The sequence below is a fragment of the Dipodomys merriami genome, unplaced genomic scaffold, assembly GCF_024711535.1.
Source record: "Dipodomys merriami isolate MVZ:Mamm:240054 unplaced genomic scaffold, mDipMer1.0.p SCAF_2, whole genome shotgun sequence".
In the NCBI taxonomy this organism is placed as follows: domain Eukaryota; kingdom Metazoa; phylum Chordata; class Mammalia; order Rodentia; family Heteromyidae; genus Dipodomys; species Dipodomys merriami.
In genome coordinates, this window is record NW_027203381.1 from 113847550 (window position 1) to 113866800 (window position 19251).

The following is a 19251-nucleotide window of genomic DNA, read 5'->3' on the forward strand; positions in this document are numbered from 1 at the left end:
GTGGTGCTGGGGAATCGAACCCAGGGCCTCAGGCATGCAAGGCAAGCACTCTACCACTGAGCCACCTTCCCAGCCCTCAAAGAAAACTTTTAACAAGCCTGCACACATTTCTAATATAAATATTCAATCTACAAGAAGCTAAGATCTGAAGGATTGTGGCTCAAAGCTAGCAAGTATAGAAATAGCCAGCAAAAATGCAGGGCTTGCTGGGCACTAGTGGCTCACGCCTGTAATCCTAGCTGCTCAGATGGTTGAAATCTGAGGGTCATGGTTTGAAGGCAGCTGGGCAGAAAGTTTATAAGAGTCTTTTTTTTTTTTTTGGGGGGGGGGAGGTAGGAGGGTTGGTCGTGGGGCTTGAACTCGACTTGGGCACTGTTCCTTGAGCTCTTCAAAGAGCTCAAGGCTAGCACTCTATCACTTGCGCCACAGTGGTGGTTAATTGGAGTCTCACAGGCATTCCTGCCCAGGCTGGCTTTGATCTGTGATCCTAAGATCTCAGTCTCCCAAGTAGCTAGGATTATAGGCATGAGCCACCAGTGTCCAGCTATGAAACTCTTACCCCCAATTAACTACCAAAATAAGGCCAGAAGTGGAGCTGTAACTCAAGTGGTAAAGCACTAGCCTTGAATAGAAAAGCTCAAGGATATTACCCACGCCTTGAATTCAAGCCCCAGAACTCGCACCAAAAATAAATAAATAAAAGATAAAAAGCAGGGCTAGAAGTTTGACTCAAGTGCCAACTGGGTAAGCAGGAAACCTTGAGTTCAAATCCTGGTATCAGAAAAAAAAAAAAAAAGGAATCTATGATTCCATTGTAATTCTCTTCCGTGATCAACATGGGATACTAGATACAGGAAGTGAGGGGCCCAAAATAAGAACTGCATGAGGATCCTCCATCACAACTCCCAGGATGCTTGTCATCTGCCCCCAGCAAGCAGCAGAGGCCCCCAAAGCCCTCACCACATTGGCCAGCCTCTTGGGCCGCTGGAGTCCTGTCATCTCTCTTCTTCCCTTTCTTGTCATCCTGTACGATCTCCTGCTTTTTAAGTGACTGCCAGACCCATACAACAGTGTTCAAGTCTGGCAAAATCTAAATGGGAAAAAACAAAATATCAATCATAGGAGAAGAAATGAACTGATACCAAGAAGGGGAGGAGTGTAAGTGAGCAGGAGTGGAAATGTGAGTATAGTATACAAGTGAGTAAGAGACAGGAGGGAGGGCAAGAGCAGACCTACAACCTCTGTAAGCGCTATTCTGAGGTATAATTTCTACAGACTTTAGCCACTAAGGAAGGATTTGGTGAAAAAAACATGGCTTATCACAAAAATATACTCTGAAGATACCTGCACCTGAACTGGACAGGGAGACAGAAGAAACAGGGTTCCCTGTGGGGAACTCACCCCTTATCTCCTTGAAAGTTCTGGGTGCTTGGGTCTTTGTGGGAGCCTGGACTTTCTCAGCAGAGCCAGCCACCCAACCCTCTTGCCTGCATGTGTAGAGACAGGTGGGGGAGGGGAAGGAGAAACTGACCTCTGGGGAGATGATAGGTCCAGCCAGATTCAGAACCCTGCTGCTTCTATGGGACAGAGAGTGAGCGAGCGGGTTGTCTGAATTCCTATCTCCCCAATGACTGCTGTGTGAACCCACCATCCTCAGCGCTGCCCGCTGGCCTTTTCAACCCTCACCTTCTACCTTTTGTATTCAAGGGGCTTGAACCCCTCTTGTGCTGGGCAGTGAGGCCTGTGGGGCAAATCCCAAGCCTGGACATATGCCCACCTTGCTCAGGGATTCTCTGAAGAGCTGCACGAATTCTTCCATCATCCTAGCTGTGTAGATACCCGATTCTTGCCACACGTCTTTATTCAGGCAGTGCTCAATTGTTTTTAAGGCTCTCTTCAAAATCACGGAAATAAGGGATAAAGCTGTGTGTCTCACTGACGTGCTGTCCAACTGGGAAGAAAAGAGAGTGACATCCACAGGTGTACCTGAGGACAGATTTCCCAAGTCCTGGTCTAGTTCCTGCCCTTCATGCAGCACTGAAGGGAAGTGACAGGAGACAGCTAGATTCTGCACCGTGTGAGTGAGGAGGGAAGCTGACCACCTCTGTAGCTGGCCTCAGCAGCTGCCAGGAAAGTGATTGCTGAAGACGGAGTCCAATAGTAGCTTTTGCTGCTTCTCACAACCACTTAAGCAGGCACAGACTGTTTGCATGAACAGCAGCAAAAATTCACCAGAACCCACCAGAGCCCACCTGCTTCTACTACAATTAGCATCCAACATCACTCATGGTTTACTTCAAACAAAAATCCAGTCCAAGTCTCAAAGACTTCCTGAAGACTTTGGTCAAATATAGCCAGGCTGCGATTCCCAGAGCAATTTAACACACAGCCAGATGATTCAGCAGGAGAAAGTTCTAGAAATAAGGCAACCCAGGCACCACCTTACATTTAATGCTTGAGTGAACATGATCTTGTTGCACACCAGGGGCACCATGGTCACCATCACCATTGCTAGGAGCCGAGGCAAGGGGATGAACTCTCTGGTCCAAAGTGCCCGGGAAATCTCTGGCTGGGCCTCATAGATCTAGGAAAAAGTAAAAAACAGAAGTAGAAGTGAAGTAAAAAAGTAGAAGCTAATTGTAAGCATCCAACTGGGATGCAGTTCTAATCAAACCATGGCAGTGATGAAGTCAGACTCATCACAAGGAACAGGGTCTGAGAGATTAACCCCAATGCATGTAGGGACCTGCAGGGTGGAGGCTGGCATGGAGTCTGCAGAGCCCCTGAAAAACTTGGAGCTACAACTACGCTAACACCAACAATGGTCTCACTTGCCACCACTGCGGTATCCAAGGCTCCAGGAAATATTTCACAATTTGATGGAGTGGAAACACTGCACATTAAAAAATGCTTATCGATGGCAACACTGGCTTTCAGTGAGGCTACTTATCTCAGGCCACACAGCTAGTAAGATGCCAAGTGAGGGCTGGAGCAGACTAGAACTACCACACACTTCCCTTGCCAGCCCAGGAGGGCAGTGCCGCAAGCAGCACTCAGGAAGGTGCTGACAGGTGCTGACAGGGCCATCTTCCCCATGCGAGGGCTACGCTGTGCCCATCTCACCTGGAACCCTCAAACAGACGTTAGAGAACACATAGATACCAGCGGGTACAAACCAGGCACTGGTGGTTCATGCCTATAATCCTAGCTACTCCAGAGGCTGAGGTGCAAGAAAAGTCTGAGACTCTTCTCCAATGAACCGGCAAAAAGCCAGAAGTGGAAGTGTGGCTCCAACAATATCCAGCCAGCCCTAGAGTGAAAGGCCAAGTGAGAGTGCAAGGGCCTGAGTTCAAGCTCCAGCACCTGAGCGCACGTGTGTGCGCATGCGCACGCACACACACGCATGCACACACACACACACACAAAGCTGGTGCAGACAAGGGCACAAAAAACAATAGCAGGAGTTTTACCACCGGGTTGTCATAAACCACAGGAACAAAGCTTAACCAAGCCAGGCATTCCTGCCACAAACTGATAATGAGTATGAGCTATGCATCCCTAACCTGAAAATCCAAATCCTGAAGCTTTCTGGGCACCAACATGACATGTAAAAATATCTTATCTTGGAGTATTATTTAGATTTCAGATTTCTGGACCAGGGATGTTCACCTAATAAATGCCCTACAAATATTCTAAAGCCTGAAAGCTACTGAAATCTGAAGCCTTTCTGGTCCCAACATTTAAAGATGGGGGCCATGCACTACACTGGCACTGGCAGATGAGTGGGCCCATCCACATCTACTTAAACACATTCTCTGGCTTTCCAAATGGTTCCAATGACTTGAATCCAATCTGTTAAGTACTTGTCCTATAGATACTTTCCTACTTTCAGCCCATGGTCAGTTGGCTCGACAGATTCAAAAGGAATAAACATTTAAACTCAGTACAGTAAAACACAAGTTACTGAGCTGAAGGTCAGCCAAGTTATATCCTCTAAAATCCCCCATTATACCTGGGAGGGCTTCCCCCCTTCCCTTGCCCTCTCAGTAACAAATTCTCTGATCTCTACCTTGTTTAGCAGTTTGATATTATTTAGCCAAGTGGACTTCACTCTTGGGAGAAAGGAAAATGTGACTTCCTTGAAGTACTTGTTCAGCAAGTCTGGGCACACTTTCAAGATGTTTACTACCAGCTCAGCCACCAGCTCATCGTCCGCAGCACTTTTCAAACCCAACAGGAAGTGCAAGAGTGTCAGGTTGCCACCTCTGTTGGGGACATACAGGAAATAGGGAGATCAGCAGGGAAAGTTCAACACACACTATGCATCACAGTCTTTCTCAGGGACATGGTACTGACATGGAGGTAAGAAAATTGCTTCCTAAGGTACCAACTGGGGTGTCTGCATGGCCTATAGATTCGAGAATTCTTCCAGAGTACCTTCATTTCCTCCCCAACTTCTGAGTGGCTGAAAAGTCTACTTTGTCCAGCTCCCATCTCTATTTTCTTTCTTTTTTTCCTTTTTTTTTTTGTCGGTTGTGGAGCTTGAACTCTGGGCCTGAGCGTTGTCCCTCAGCTCTTCAGCTCAAGGTGAGCACTCTACCGCTTGAGCTACAGCACCACTTCCGGTTTTCTAGAGGTTTATTGGAGTTAAAGAATCTCACCGACTTTCCTGCCTGGGCTGGCTTTGAACCGCAATCCTCAAATCTCAGCCTCCTGAGTAGCTAGGATTACAGGCATGAGCCACTGGTGCCCGGCTTCTACTTTTCTACTTTGTTTTCTTCCCAACTTTGAGTTCAATCTGACTTTTAAAGAAAAGAGCCATGCTATTCCCCAGCCAGCTGGTGGTCTGCCTAGATAAACAATGGGCAAATTACCCAAGTGCTTGTGGCCCATGGATGGAATCCAAGCTACTCAGGAGGCTGAAATCTGAGGATCTCCATTTGAAGCCAACTCAGGAAGGGAAGTCCAGGAGACTTATCTCCAATTAAGCAATAAAAAGCCAGAAAGTAGAGCTGTGGTTCCAGTGCTTTCTTTAAGCCTAGGCCCTGAGTTCAAGCTCCAGGACAGGCACAATAAATAATTTAATTAAAACAATTAGACCTGTACTTTGTTTCCTTACTAATGAAATGCTATTAATAATTATAAAATTGGAAACACAATGCAAAACCACAATTCTGACATCCTACCTCATTGGCCGCCTGTCACTAAAGAGGATATAATATTGATCTATTGTGACTATAGGCAAGTACTAGACCTCTCCATGCCCATGTCCCTCTTCTGCAAAACTGGGGTTTACAGTGGCATTCATCTCAAGACAAGCTGAGAGGCGCTGGCATGTGAGGCTAAGTGAAGATAGTGGACAACACCACCTTTAAGTGAATGAGTGCAGTACTCTCTATCTCTGTGTATAAATAAACTGCTGACTTAAGGCCTTTGCTCCCAAGATTGTGCAATGAATAGAACTCTATGGACCTCCCACTGCACACCCTTAAAATGAGTGAGGTCACGTCCAAGATTCCATTATCTAACTGGTTCCCATTGGACAGTTGGGATACAGTGAGTTTTGAGGAACAAGCACACTGGTGTCCACCTGTTGCACTTTACCTGCCAAAGGTACCTAGAGATGCATCATAAAAACTAATGCCATGCTTGCGCGAACAGCAAAGATCCATCAGGAAGTTGTGAACGAGCTCCCTCACCATGGCCTTCCCTGCCTCCTCAGACGACATCTGTTAGGGGTCAAGAAAATTCAGTGACTTCCCAAGCACACAAACCTGGTAATTTACAACTACAGAATAAAAACAAGGCATTGTCACCTGCTCAGTGATGACTCAGAAAACACTTCAAACACCTGGTACCACTCCAAAAATCAGACAAAGAAATTCCCCAAATACATTTATCTATCAAGATAAAAGAAGACTCTTCAGAGGGGCAAGTTTAAACCTGTGTTTGTAAAGGCTTGAAAATGACTCCAACTTACAATTCCACCTTTGGGAACATTTTCATTAAGCCTGCATTAAGCTTCCTGGTAAAGTGGCATTCAAAAACATGTTCAAAACATAGGGACACAGGCAAGCCACCATAATAAAAGGAAGTAAAATAGCAGGCTTATGAGAAGTACATCATCATAAAGTTAACAGGAAAATGGAGTTCTACTCTAACAGCCAAGTCTATATTCAGAATACCCCAAAGAAAATAAAAATAATGTAATAATTTAACATTTGAATTATCACAAAATCAAATATGCACATCAGTAGGGGAGGAAATATGAGGTCACCTAGATAAGGATTCTGAAGTACAAGAAACAAGCTTTGCAACTCCCAAAGACAGAAAGAATGGAAGGAAGAGGCCAAGTGGGAGACAGAAGAGAGGACTGGAGGAGCCCGTGTCCGAGGCAGGCCCTGCAGGGGAAGTTAAATTATGACTTGGCCAGAGGAAGGACTAGTTTTTTTTCACCAAAAAAACTAGGGGAGGGAGGTGGTGGCACATAGGAAGTAGACACAGAAAGATCAAGGTCCAAGGGTGGTGGACAAAAGAAAGAGACTCTATCTGAGAAAGGGTAGGTGGACAGCCAAGTGGTAGTGCTTCACTAGCAATAGAGAGGCCCTGAATTCAATGTCCAGCACCCCTCCAAGAAAATAAATAAATCAGTAAAATAAAGAGAAAAAAAAGGAAATCAAAAGATAAAGTGGGGGGGGGAGGGAGGGATAATCCTAAACCTTAGGAAACTACATAGCACCACAACTTTCTCTCAAAAAAAAAAAAAAAAAAAAAAAGTAACTTTACTGTCATAACCTCAAGACTAAAATTAAAAGTGTGGTATAAAAAATATTTTAAAAGCCAGGTGCCAGCTGGGTGCCTGTAATGCTAGCTACTCAGGATGTTGAAATCTGAAGATCACGGTTTGAAGCCAGCCCAGGCAGGAAAATCCATTAGACCCTTATTTCTGATAAACTACTCAAAAAAGCCGAAGTGGCGCTGTAGCTCAAGTGGCAGAGTGCTAGCCTTAAGCATGAGAAGCTCAGGGACAGCACCCAGGGCCACAGTTTAAGCCCTAAGACCATAAAAAAATAATAATAAATTTTAAAAAAATTCATTGCATCCAGCAGAGAAACAGATCAAGTAGGTCTTGTCTTCAAACTCGGTGAGGAGTTTGGATGATTCTGTGAGGATCACACACCAACAAGGTCAAGGAAAGCCCGAGAGACTGCACCTTGCCATCCTCGGCATTGTCTGGCAAGACATCAGCAGTCCCCTTCCAGCTGTAGAGCAAAGCTATGTGGTTCAGCAGCTGCCCCGTGAAGAAGCGCACCTTCTGGGTTTTTGTGATGTTTTTATTGTGAACTACCTGCAGACAATAAACAAGTAAAACACAAAGAATCACTTTATTTTAAAATAGCTCTTTTTTTTACATAATTAGAAAAAATATGGCATTGTGGTCAATGGAAGAAGAAAAAGATAGGAACATCTTTGTGGAGGGCTCAGTTCTATTGTACACTGCAAGTGGAGCCTAACTTATTTCGCCATTGTCCTGTTGTTCACAATCAGGTTGTGCACTATTCTGGCAATTCCCCAGAATCTGTGAGTGGCCAACTGTACCTCCACTGGATGACAATCAAAAGTCTCTTGATATTTTTAAGAATCATTACTTTAAATACTGAAAGTGTAACAAAACGCTGAAATAAGGATACAGATGACCCACTGCAACAATGATACCCACAAGACACTATATTGGAAATGAACTTCACAACTTGGGTGGGGGGAGAAGGAGTGGGGGAGGGAAGGAATAGTGAGAGAACAACCAAGGAGGGAGGAACAATGGTCGACAAGGAATGTAGTCATTGCCTTACTCATGTAACTGTAACGCCTCTGTACAGCATCTTTACAATAAAATTAAATTTAAAAAAATACTAAAGGGAAGCATTTTCAAACTTGTTAGGCACTTCCATGGGGGTTTTCATTTGGGAAAGTCATAGAGGTTTCAAATGTATCATTTGAGGGCTCTCTGAATTAAAGACAACGATTCTTTTAGAAAACTTTCAAACTTCTCTAAGATGCGACATGACACAAATTGACCCTTGGCTAGATGTGCAAATAAATTTTTTTTGGGGGGGGTCAGTTGTGGGGCTTGAACTCTGGGCCTGGGCACTGTCCCTTAGCTCTTCAGCTCAAGGCTAGCACTCTATAACTTGAGCCACAGTGCAAATTTCCGGTTTTCTGGTAGTTTGTAGGAGATAAGAGTCTCATGGACTTTCCTACCTAGGCTGGCTTTGAACCACGATGCTCAGATCTCAGCCTTCAGAGTAGCTAGGATTACAAGCATGAGCCACTGGCGCCCGGCACAAATAAAATTTTTATTGCAACATACAGCTCAAAATTTAATTATAGTAGATTACCACGTAATTGCTGACCAACAGTTTTTCTCTTATGGTATGAAAAGGCTTCAGCACTTCAATCTCTGGTTTTATGCCACATCAAGACTGAGCTTCTCCCTAAGAAGCTCCTGTCTTCTCAGGCTGGCTAACAGCATCCTGAGAACTCTCTAAACCATTCAGGGACAGGAAACAAACCATATCAATGCTGAACAACAAGCACATACCTTTGTTTTCAGTGTAGATAATAAAATATTGATGGTAGAAATGCGATCTTCTTTTATGCCTGAGCTAAAAATGCAAGGAATAAATTCTGAAAGGAAAAGTTTCAAAGCATTAATCTCAGAAATATTTGAGTAACGAGAGAACATTTCTGCTTAAGTAGCACAGCAAACAAAGGCATGGAACTTTTGTTTTTTAAATTTTGTCTTTCTTAATGCTGTAGGATCACAGTAGGAAAAACCAGTTTTGTGAGAAAGAATGCAAAAGGTATCTAAAGGTAAAACAATGACAGAACTAATGGCTCAGTAGCCATTAGTTCCACATTACTTTCATTATCTTACAAGAAATAAAGCAAACTGAATTCTAATACATGTCAAAGCAAAAGTCTCCAGGAAATGTTTGCTCAGAGACATGTCTAAAATGATGGGCATCACCTTATTGGTTGGTGGCAGAGTGGGTGGTTTTTGTGTTTGCTTTTTGCTTTCTCTTCATACTTTTTCGTTACCAAGGAAACAGCCAGCCACACAGCTGGAAGCTGTGCAAACACTGGTCTGAAGCCTCAAGCCATCACAATCATACCTATTTAATACATGCTTAATGACACACCTCACTTCCACAAAAGAAAAATCTAGAAACAGGCAAATCAAGAGAAAATTCAAAGTAAACCCTAAGTCGAGTGCTAGTGACTCACTCCTATAATCCTGGCTATTCAGGAGGCTGAGACCTGAGGATCTGGATTCAGCTGGAGTAGGAGACTCTATCTCCAATTAACCAGCAAAAAGCTTGAAGTGGAACTGTGACTCAAGCAGTAGATGCTAGCCTTGAGCAAAAAAGCTAAGGGACAGCACCCAGGCCCTGAGTTCAAGCTCCAGTACCGGCACAAAAAAGCAACAACATTCCTCTTTTCCCAGCATTCCAAGTGCTTAGCTCATCCCTTGCTGAGGTAGCTAGGAGAGCTCCACTTTTCAGCTAACCTGGCCTAACCTCTACTCACATTTTTGTTCCTTTGAACAAATGATGCCATAAGTGGAGCTGCCAAATCAAGCATCTGAATCGTTTTATTGCCTAAGGCCAAACTACCCTTGCTAAGAAAGCTGGGACAGGCTCTGGCATGGTAAGTAGGAATCCGCCATCCCTCAGGTAAAGGCTAGATGACCAAGATGATCCATGGAAACTAAAGAACTCCTAGTTCTGCCATGGCAGGACATCCTGAACCAGTGCCGCAGGGACAGTGACGCTCCTGTAACACTCTGCCGCAGTGGGGGAGGGGAAAGAACATGACTGATCAAGCTGGCAATGCACTGACTGACTGCCACTGTACTCAAACGTTCTGCAGGGAGTCCAGGTGTCCTTCCTGGGGGAGACAGAAGGGCTTCATACCTGGTCACACTAGCTACAGCCTTCTAGCTCAAATCCCAGAAAGTGAACGATTCCAGGGTCCTACTGAGTAAGTGTTTGGTGCTAAGTGAGGTGTTGTCCCTTACCATCCTACTGTGATTCTTGATAAAACAAAAGAGGCCCTAATAAATTCTATACCCCACATCTTGCTCAAGGTCATCAGAAGGTCAAATTGGAGTTCCCTTGAGCCCCTGTATTCTAGCTGCAAGAGACCACAGAAATTCAACTTTATTTACAGAAGTCCTGGGACTCAAACCTGGGGTCTTACAAATGCTAAGTGCTCTACACACTAGCCCCAGAAACATTTTAAACTTTGACAATGCAGTTACTAAAGAAAGCCAGTTAACCAGGGCTAGGAATCTGGGTGCTTTCTAGAGCCAAAAGCCATAAAACCTCCTTGGCCTCTTTGGGCCTGCAGCAATCCTGTCAGACCTCTCAGGAATGCCTCTGTTCAACTGACCAGTGGTATAGGGCAGCACTCCCAAAGCAGTGCTCTCCACTTATCCTATGTGCCTTTGTACATGCAGCTGCAAAGCCTGCAGGCTTTGTTGTTGTTGTTTTTAATGAACAACTGCAAACAAGCTTCCCTAAGGGACAAAGGGGAACACGTACCTTTCAGTTCCAGCACTTGTCCTATGGTGCTGTCATCACCCGAAATTAAGAAGGAGAGGGCAAACTGGATGTAGGCCAGCCGGACATCATGCATTCCCTGGAGGACAAAGGAAATCTGCATGTCACACGCCCCTCACCCAGAGACAAGGGGAAGACAGGAGCATGCACATGCCACCCACCTACCCATCCTGCCCAGGCATCAGGGAATGCACATCTGAAACCAGCACTGACTCTTTAAGGAAAGCTAAACCCCCTGACTGGAGCACATCATTTTATTCAGTTCACAGCTGCTCTAGAGATCACCCCAGCTAGATCCATCTCCTTCCTCTCACTTGCCAGTGAAAACAATCCATCATGCTTTGGAAAATCCAGAGATAATGGAGAGACTGGCGATGCTTCTGATGAGCCAATGGGGTGACGTCTGGCTTTTATTAGATATTACACGTAAGTTATTAACTCATAACAGAAACCAAAGCACAGATGTTTCATGTTACAAACTCAGTCTGGAAATTCCAGAACCACAGCCCACATCATCCTGCAGGCCAGCTAACTAACACTCTGGGTCAGTCACTTGGGTCACCTGACCAGTGTTCCCTCCCGTGTTGTCAGGACAAATCTGTCTCATTATCCTTGTTCTACATCTAAGAAAGCCAAGGTAGGTAGTCATGAAGGCATTTTATCAACTGTTCAAGAACTGACACATGTGCAAATATATATATATATATATATATATATATATATATATATATATATATATATAATATATATGTAGAGATACACACACATGCACACATACATGCATGTGCACACACACAATCTACCACTACTTAAAATGAAAACCTTTCTCCAACTTAGTTACTTCACAGTGCCTTAAGTCACTATTAAGAAATAAGTTCATATTAGACTATTGCCTCAAATGCCTGAGAAAAAAGATCAAGGAATTGTCTCTGTTTTTCAGACAGCTCTGTCATACCTTGTGAGGATGGTGATGATGACAGGAGGACTTATTGAACCTTCCCACATGCCAGGCACTCTGCCAACCCTAAATATCTGTTAGCTCATTTATTCCCTTTTAACTAGCTGAGGTGAAGAAGTTTAACCTCTTCATTTTCAAATGGGGAACCTGAGGCTATAAAAATTCTCTCAAGGTCACACAGCTAAGTAGGTACCAGGCCTAGATAATTAGAACTAACTGTATCAATGTGCTGCTCTGTGTCCAACGAGAAGAGATTTTCTATTCTTCCCAGACTCCCTTGCGATCTGTGCTGCAGTTTTTTCAAGATTCAAGGACAACACTGGCAGCATTTGTGTCTGTGGGTATTTAACCAATCTCCCCTTGTTTTGGAGGTTGTGGAGCCCCAGCTCTTCAACACCTGGGTCAGGGCCTTGCACATCTATCTGACTCGAGTCCATCTCCACGTTGTCACCCAAGCTTCAGTGAGATCTTCTCAGGCCAAGGCTGATGGTTCCAGACACACTGAGCTCTTCAAACCACCCTCTGTGCTCGGGCCCCATCTGGGGTGTCTTTACCATGTGGGGCTTAGGAACAATGGTGGTTGGTTGGAGTTAAGAACCAGATGCAATGTTTCAATTTTTTTTTCTTTCAAGTGATTGTTTTAACATATTTATAAGATGATTTCTTTGTTGCTTTGTATGTCCAAAAAAAAAAAAAGAACCAGATGCATTTTAGAAGGTGTCAGCCATGTTCCTGAGCCCTCATTCCCCAGTTAAATGTCTACAACCCCCAGACATTCAAGATGCTGACATCTTAGAGTGAGAGGGTTTTCTCTGTCCTTGGGAAGCTTAAAGTAATCTGACTCCTTAGCTATTTAGAGGCCTCGTCATGCCAATACACACAATATGCATTTCCCCTAATCCTAGTATAGTTCATTTGTCATGCTGTTTGATATAAACACTGATAAGAGTAAAATTTGCCATACCTCCAGCCCTTTTTGCACTAGTTGTTTCTGAGATACCATCCTGCTTTCCACCAAGATGCATGTCTAGACTGTGATCCATCTACTTTAGGTTTCCCATCATTGCTAGAATGTCAGAAGCATGCTAACAAGCCCAGCCACGGGTCTGGTGAACTTTTCTGCTGTCTGGCCCCAATTCTCAGCCTCCCAAGTAGCTAGTAGATCAGGTGAACCACCAGTGCCCAGCTCTTGACACTTTTGTTTTGTTTTTGCAGGAGAGAGGGACTAAGTAATGGTATTAGGAGTCAGCACCTTGCAACACTGGCCTAGCATTCTAAATTTTTCTATCATGATATGTAACAGAGTTGGACTATGTCTTCCTGAGGGTCCTCCAGCAATCAATCTCTAAATGAAAAGGAACTTGACTATCACCTGTTGACTCTTGCTTTCTACATCACAAATAACTATGGATCTGAGATTCTTATATTATAACAGAGCCAGACAGATAATTCTGTAGACATGCTACAGCTAGCCACTATCAAAGCTCCTACACAGTTATCTGGGCCTCCATCGCCACCTCCAGCACATCCCTCAAGGTCATCTCACTGCCACTGGACATTCCCACTCACGGGGAGGGCTGTCATCCTAGGAAGGAAACGTCCTGCGCCTTCATGACTTGTTCTGCAAAATATTTTCTAAAATAGACCAAAGCATATTTTTCACCTACTTTTTGGCAGAGTTGTCTAACAATGCTTTCTTTGGCTGGATGACTATATAGCCATAATCTGCTTTCTTCAGGAGGCTTTAGCAATTCCCTCCCCACGGTTAATATATCCCACAAGCACACAAACTGCTGTTGGCAATCAGCATCTTCACAACAAACTGGCGTGAAAAAGGCAGGGGAGACTGAAAGACTCAAATGAGATTCAAAAATAGTTGTGGTGAAATCAGATTCTGAATTCTAGTCCAGGAGCAGAGGAGATAGGAGTGCTGGGCCAGGGACACGGGGTCCCTTATGCTCATCTGATTTTTCAAATTTCTGACATTTCCTTATTTTAGTAAAGAAACTCACATCTAGACACCTCTGCCTACAACCAAGTATTTAAAAGTAGTTAATACAGAAGACTACAACACAAAAGAAAGTGAAATACTTCAACTTGATATTGACTTTATTTCATATCCTAGGGAGGGAAAAATAACCTCCCCGAGAACTGAGGTGAACAGCTGGGCAGCAGAGGTGGGGAAGAGAAGCCAGAATTGGGTTTTCCCCTGTAGTTTGGTCTGTGCGTGGCCTGGGTAGAGAAGTCCATTTCACTCAGAGAGCTGGGATGGCTGAGATCAGGACAGACAAGAGGGGATGGGGTGGGGATCTAGCAGTAATCACTACCAGGCTTACTGCCAGCAAAGACCAAAGAACCATGGTATCTACCCCAGTGTGCAAACAGCACACACACACTCTTTTTATTAGAAATGCATTTAAATGTCAGGAGCCATTACTCATCGAACAGAATTTGTTGACATGTTAATAAAGCATAGTATCTAAGAGACATTAAGACCAGGACTCTCTTTCCTCAGAGACTACCCTATTAGTAATTCCTGTAAACCTCTAGACACCAGACCAATCTGAGAGAGCCACAAAAGTTACATGGTATTTTGTTAACCCTTTTGCCTTATCTCCTGGCAATGTAGAAACTCTGAACTCCAAGGAATTTTAAGAGAAAGAGCAAGTACACAGTTACAGAAGTGACTTATACTAAAGCAGTAATCTCCCTCAGCACATGAGGCTGACACCTGTGTGCCTCCTCTATGCTCAGAACACAGAAGAGAACTCTGGCCAGGACATGCACAGCACTGAGCGCAGCAGAAGGCCATCTGGCAGGTAAGAAGAGGCTCTCAGATGCGTGTTCTCCCCCACAGCCCAATCAACACTTCTAGAGCTACCAAAAAAACTTTTCTGCAGCTTTCTTGAAAGCCAAGCATTCAGTCTCAGCCTCTTTGTCACAGTTCTGCCCTTACCTGGTACAAGATCACAATTGGAAGCATAGGTCACCTATTAAAGGGCCACTAAGAGCCCTCCATGAAGACACCACTGGCCTAGAGTTCCAAGGATATTCTCTGCAGTGGACGGGAAGGGATAGGGGATGGGGCTGCTGTGTAAACTCACAGCTATGGGTATATCAAGGTTATTCTAGTCACTCAAAAGAGAAGATGCTCACGAGCTAAGTCACCCTCACAGGCCACAGGCACAGTGCCAACCTCCTCCTTGTTAAGTAGCCCCAGAAGCATCCTCATGTGTCCCAGTCATTCCGGCTCTGCTAAGCCACTGTCCTCACCTTCAGTCAGAAGGGAGGCCTGCCTTTCTCATAGACAGAGGCTGAAGGAAATGGAGGCATACCTTTCTCCAGGTGCTCAGGCACCAAGGCAAGACAGGCAGAGCAACAAACCACTACAGTATCCAAAAAGGAGGGAGTCATGGGGAAGAACAGGCCTCTCAGGCCCCTCACCTTTGCATCTCTCTTGGTCACCAGGGCATACAAGGGTTTTTTATTCAAATCAAAATGGCTGCAGACATCCCTGGCAGCTTCAGGACCCTGGGTGACCATGGCTGTCAGCAGGTCCAGGCAGGCTCGAGCCATCCTACAAGGGGATGGGAAACCAAGTGTGTCAGAACCGGTAGCTGCCCAAGGCCCACCCATCAGGAAGTGTGCACCCTGTTGGATGACCTGCTACCCAGAAAAAGGGAAAGAGATGCTCTTGTTTTTCTTCTTTTCCTATTAAAGCACACAAGAAACTACTAAATAAAACTGAAGAGGATTAAGTTGCTGGCAGATGAATATTGATGTCTCAAGTAAGCCATCAATGACTGAGATCACCCCTCGGTCCCTGTGCCTGAAGGACTCAGAGAATGACTTCACAGAAATGTCCTCAAAGTAAGGTTCTGGCTGACTTCCCTGAGTACCTACTCCATGGGAGGCACTGTTCCAAGTACTGAGAAGTTAGCATTTTATAAGCCAGGTAAGGCCCTTGGCCACATGCCCATTGCACTTGAGTGGTGGAAGACAGCCAACAGAGAGATTCTGTCAACTATGCAGGCTATGCAGATTATGTCAATTTTACAGACAGTTATGTCAACTATGGGGGTATTTGTCTATATGCAGAAAACTATAGCAGGCTAACAGAACAGAAAAAGACAGGAGAAGTGCTACTGAACCTATGAGGTCAGCGAAGGGGTCCTGAGGTGACAGCCCAGAGGCTGAGACAGCCTGCACTCTTTGGGAGCAGAGCACAAGGCAGAAGAAATGGGCTATGCAGCACTATGCAGAGCTGTTTCCTGGGCAGTGGGGGAAAATCACTGCCAAAGCAGGAGGTGCATGTGGTGGGAAAGGAGTCAGTAATGGCCCTGTCACCCACAGGGATGGGAAGCACAGAGACATGAAGCACAGAGACATGGTCTTGACATCAGCTCCACTCTCCTTAAGGATCAAAGGCAAAGGGCTGATCCACTCTCTAAGGACTAAACACAACTCAAACCCAGAGGCCAGTCTTTTGCCACTCAAAGACAGACTGCTTACCTGTAACCTGAGGCATACAAGGACTCACAGATGAGCTTCATGTGGTTGTTCAGGAGCTTCTTCACAATGTTGGCGCCCACAACTTGAAAATGGGAAAGATCACTGGCTGTCCGCAATAATATGGCCTCAAAAGTTTGAAATATTAGCTGGATCTGCAAGGATGGAATTGAAATCCCATAAACTGTCATGCACTGATTGATCATGCCTATAATCTCAGCCACTCACATGGCTGAGATCTGAGGATCAAGGTTTGAAATCAGCCTGGGCAGACAAATCCACGAGATAAATCTCCTGTAACCAGATAAATCTCCAAGTAACCAGCAAAACTGCTGAAAGTGGTAGGAGGGCTCAAATGGTAGTGCGCCAGCTTTGAGCAAAAAAGCCAAACAAGGGGCCCTGAGTTCCAGTAATGGCATGTACAAGCACATGCATGCACGCGTGCACACACACACACACACAGAAACTCCACAAATCATCCTGCTTCTTCTCTCCTACACATAGTGCTTCTCTTTATCTTAGCAGAATTCTGAGGAGTTAGGCCTTTTCTGATTCTTAGCCCAAAGTAACAAGGGCAGAAAAAGGAGACAGCTGTCAGACCCACTTGCCAAGACTCAAGCTCTGGATTCCAAATAAATAGCTTGCTTGTTGGGTGCCAGTGGCTCGTGTCTGAAAACTAGCTACTCAGGAATCTGAGAATTATGGTTCAAAGCCAGCCCAGGCAGGTAAGTCTGTGAGACTGATATCTCCAAATTAAACACCAAAAAGCCAAAAGTGGAGCTGTGGTTCAAGTAGTGGAACAAAAAAGTTCCACTAAATAAATAAATGAATAAATGAATAAATAAAATGGTTTGCTTACAATTACACAAAATGAGAGGGAAAAAAACTCTATTAATGATTGGCCCCCCTGCTTTGAAGACACTCCATTTAAGGCTTCATAATTATAACCTTGAGATCAACAAGTTCATAATACCCCAAATTTTCACCCATTCTGGAACCAAAAAGCTACAATCAAGTTGTCAACTTTGTGGCACAAGTATGGACCCAATTCTTTGCTGTTCAAATAAACAAGGAACATATTAAAAATCTATAATCCTGACTTCATTAATCAAACATGAATAAGTTACTGTTTCCTAGTATAATGCTCTCAAAGGTCATGAAGGCAAAGACGAATATATTCCTAGCACTGAGACAAAGCATTATTTCCCATAGGAAATTAGTATTTCCTAAGAAATCTCATCACATTTCATCAAGCTCATCTCCACATCAGCATCGTTCTTGTCTTTGTCAAGCCGGGAAGGAACATACTTCACTCTCAGGCTTCTTCTCTGCACTCAGGAGCTGGAATACTTCCGCACACTCCACAGAGATCTTTATGTACCCTTCCACAACATCGTACACATCTTCTTGTGGTAGCTTCTTGGCAGCTGAGACAAATGCTTCCAAGGCTGAAACAGATTATGTTAAAGGTTACCAAGGACAATCTCCTCAGAAAATTGAGGCCACTCTGCATCCTGTTTTGTTTGTGACCCTCTTCAACTTACGTGGGCAGCCAGGGAAGCTACTCTTGAGTGCACTGCCCTAATTCACATGTTGAGGCCCTAACTCCTACAAGACAGTATTTGGAGACCTGGTCTTTAAGGAGGTGATTAAGGTGGAAGTCAACACCAAAATGACCAGTGTCCTTATAAGAGAAAGGATGTCAGACAGGTCCTCTCTGAAGAGGGGAGGCATGTGAACACACAGCCACTGGGAAGGAAGGCTTCACCAGCACCCAACCAGGCCTTGATCATGGATGCCTAGTTTCCAGAAGTTGGACAAAGTGTAAGCCCTGATATACAGTACTTAGTTTGGCGGCCTGGCAGATGCACCACACAGGTGATGCACAAGCATCGGATTGATGAGAGCCGTCTGGAGGACTCCCACCAGCAGAACTCAGATTCCAATCCTAGCTGTAGCCATTACTCACCTGGATCTTTTCCCTTTCCTCCCCTCACCTAGGAGATGGAAGACAGCCAAAGAAATGGTTTCTCATAGTGTAAGGACACATTGTCAAGAGTTAAGCTAGGTTTCAACAGTCCGTCCTCACCACATACCTGAGCCCCAGTTTCCCATTTCCAGTCAAGACAAGTAAGGCTCTTACTGGGAACACAAGTGTCAGAACCAGGCCTCAAGTCCAGACAGTCTAGTTCCAGGGTTGATGCTCTCCCTTTCAAGAGCTGGACAGTTCCTGCTTGCGCTACAGAACTGCCCGCTGTCGGTCTCCATGAGGTGGCATGTGCACTGCGTACACCGAGCCTGGACCACAGCTAGTCCAGGCACTGCAGTGAACCTGGTGTCTTCCAAAGGCCAAGTGTGGCTCCCACAGGCCACGAGACCCCACTGGGATGGTCAGACCCGCCACGGCAGGGGCTGCGTCAGACTCACTCGCCATTACATCGGTACTAGACAATTAAGAACAGGCTTGACAGGGACTGGAACGCTGCCGAAAGCAAGGCCGCGTCGGTCTGTCTGCAGGTCGCGGGCAGCCAGGACGCGGCCCCGCACGCTCCCGCCCCCCGCCCGGGCCCCCGCGCCCCGCACTCACCAGGCCCCGCGCCCTGCGGATCCCGCAGCTGAGTCTTGAAGCGCACGCCCGTGAACTCTTCCTGGCGGGCTCGCTTGGCTGCGCCCGCGGAGGAAGCCGTGCCGTCCCGGCCGCCGGAGGTCTTCCTCTTGGGGACCCCCATGGCTGCGATGGCGGCGGGGGACTCCGACCAGGTGAGAGAGGAAGCGGAGCCTCCCGACACGAGCCAGGCCGCCGACACGTGAGGAGAAGGAGGCGTGGCTTCGCAGCAGAGGCGGGGCCCGGGAGGAGAGGCCGGCGGAAGAGGCGTTCCCAGCGGAAGGGGCGGGACTCAAGCAAGGGGGCGGGCCGGCGGGGTCGGAAGTGTCGGGTTACCCTGGAGGCTGACGGTCCTCTGAGCGGCTCCGCTAGGGGCGTCACGTGACTCGCCGCGGCTCCGGGGCCGGGCTGGGGCGGGACGCAGCCCCATCTGGGCGCGCTTCGAGTCCGGAGGCGTGGAGGAACTGCGAGAGGCGGCCAGGTCGCCCGCGCAGAGGGCCAGGCAGAGTCCCCCAGAGGTCTGCCCTCGACCTGAGTCCCTTAACGGTGTCACCCGA

At 45.9% G+C, this 19251-nt stretch overlaps 1 protein-coding gene across 2 annotated transcripts in view; it reads right to left on the reverse strand.

Moving 5' to 3' along the window:
- Positions 1–18868, reverse strand: part of Urb1 (URB1 ribosome biogenesis homolog) — a 63915-nt gene extending 45047 nt beyond the window's left edge. The window contains exons 1-12 of one of the 2 annotated variants that reach the window (XM_070030563.1): positions 18677–18868; positions 17398–17537; positions 16093–16244; positions 15025–15157; positions 10605–10701; positions 8600–8685; positions 7214–7348; positions 5605–5729; positions 4070–4265; positions 2447–2584; positions 1778–1951; positions 961–1090 (exon numbers count right to left, since the gene is read on the reverse strand). In XM_070030563.1, coding sequence (XP_069886664.1) covers positions 961–1090; positions 1778–1951; positions 2447–2584; positions 4070–4265; positions 5605–5729; positions 7214–7348; positions 8600–8685; positions 10605–10701; positions 15025–15157; positions 16093–16244; positions 17398–17537; positions 18677–18818 — 1648 coding nt within the window. In that variant the 5' untranslated portion in view covers positions 18819–18868. Of the gene's footprint in view, positions 1–960; positions 1091–1777; positions 1952–2446; positions 2585–4069; positions 4266–5604; positions 5730–7213; positions 7349–8599; positions 8686–10604; positions 10702–15024; positions 15158–16092; positions 16245–17397; positions 17538–18676 lie in introns of those variants that run through there. The other variant, XM_070030564.1, reaches the window with a different exon arrangement.
- Between the last annotated feature and the right edge of the window lie 383 nt (positions 18869–19251).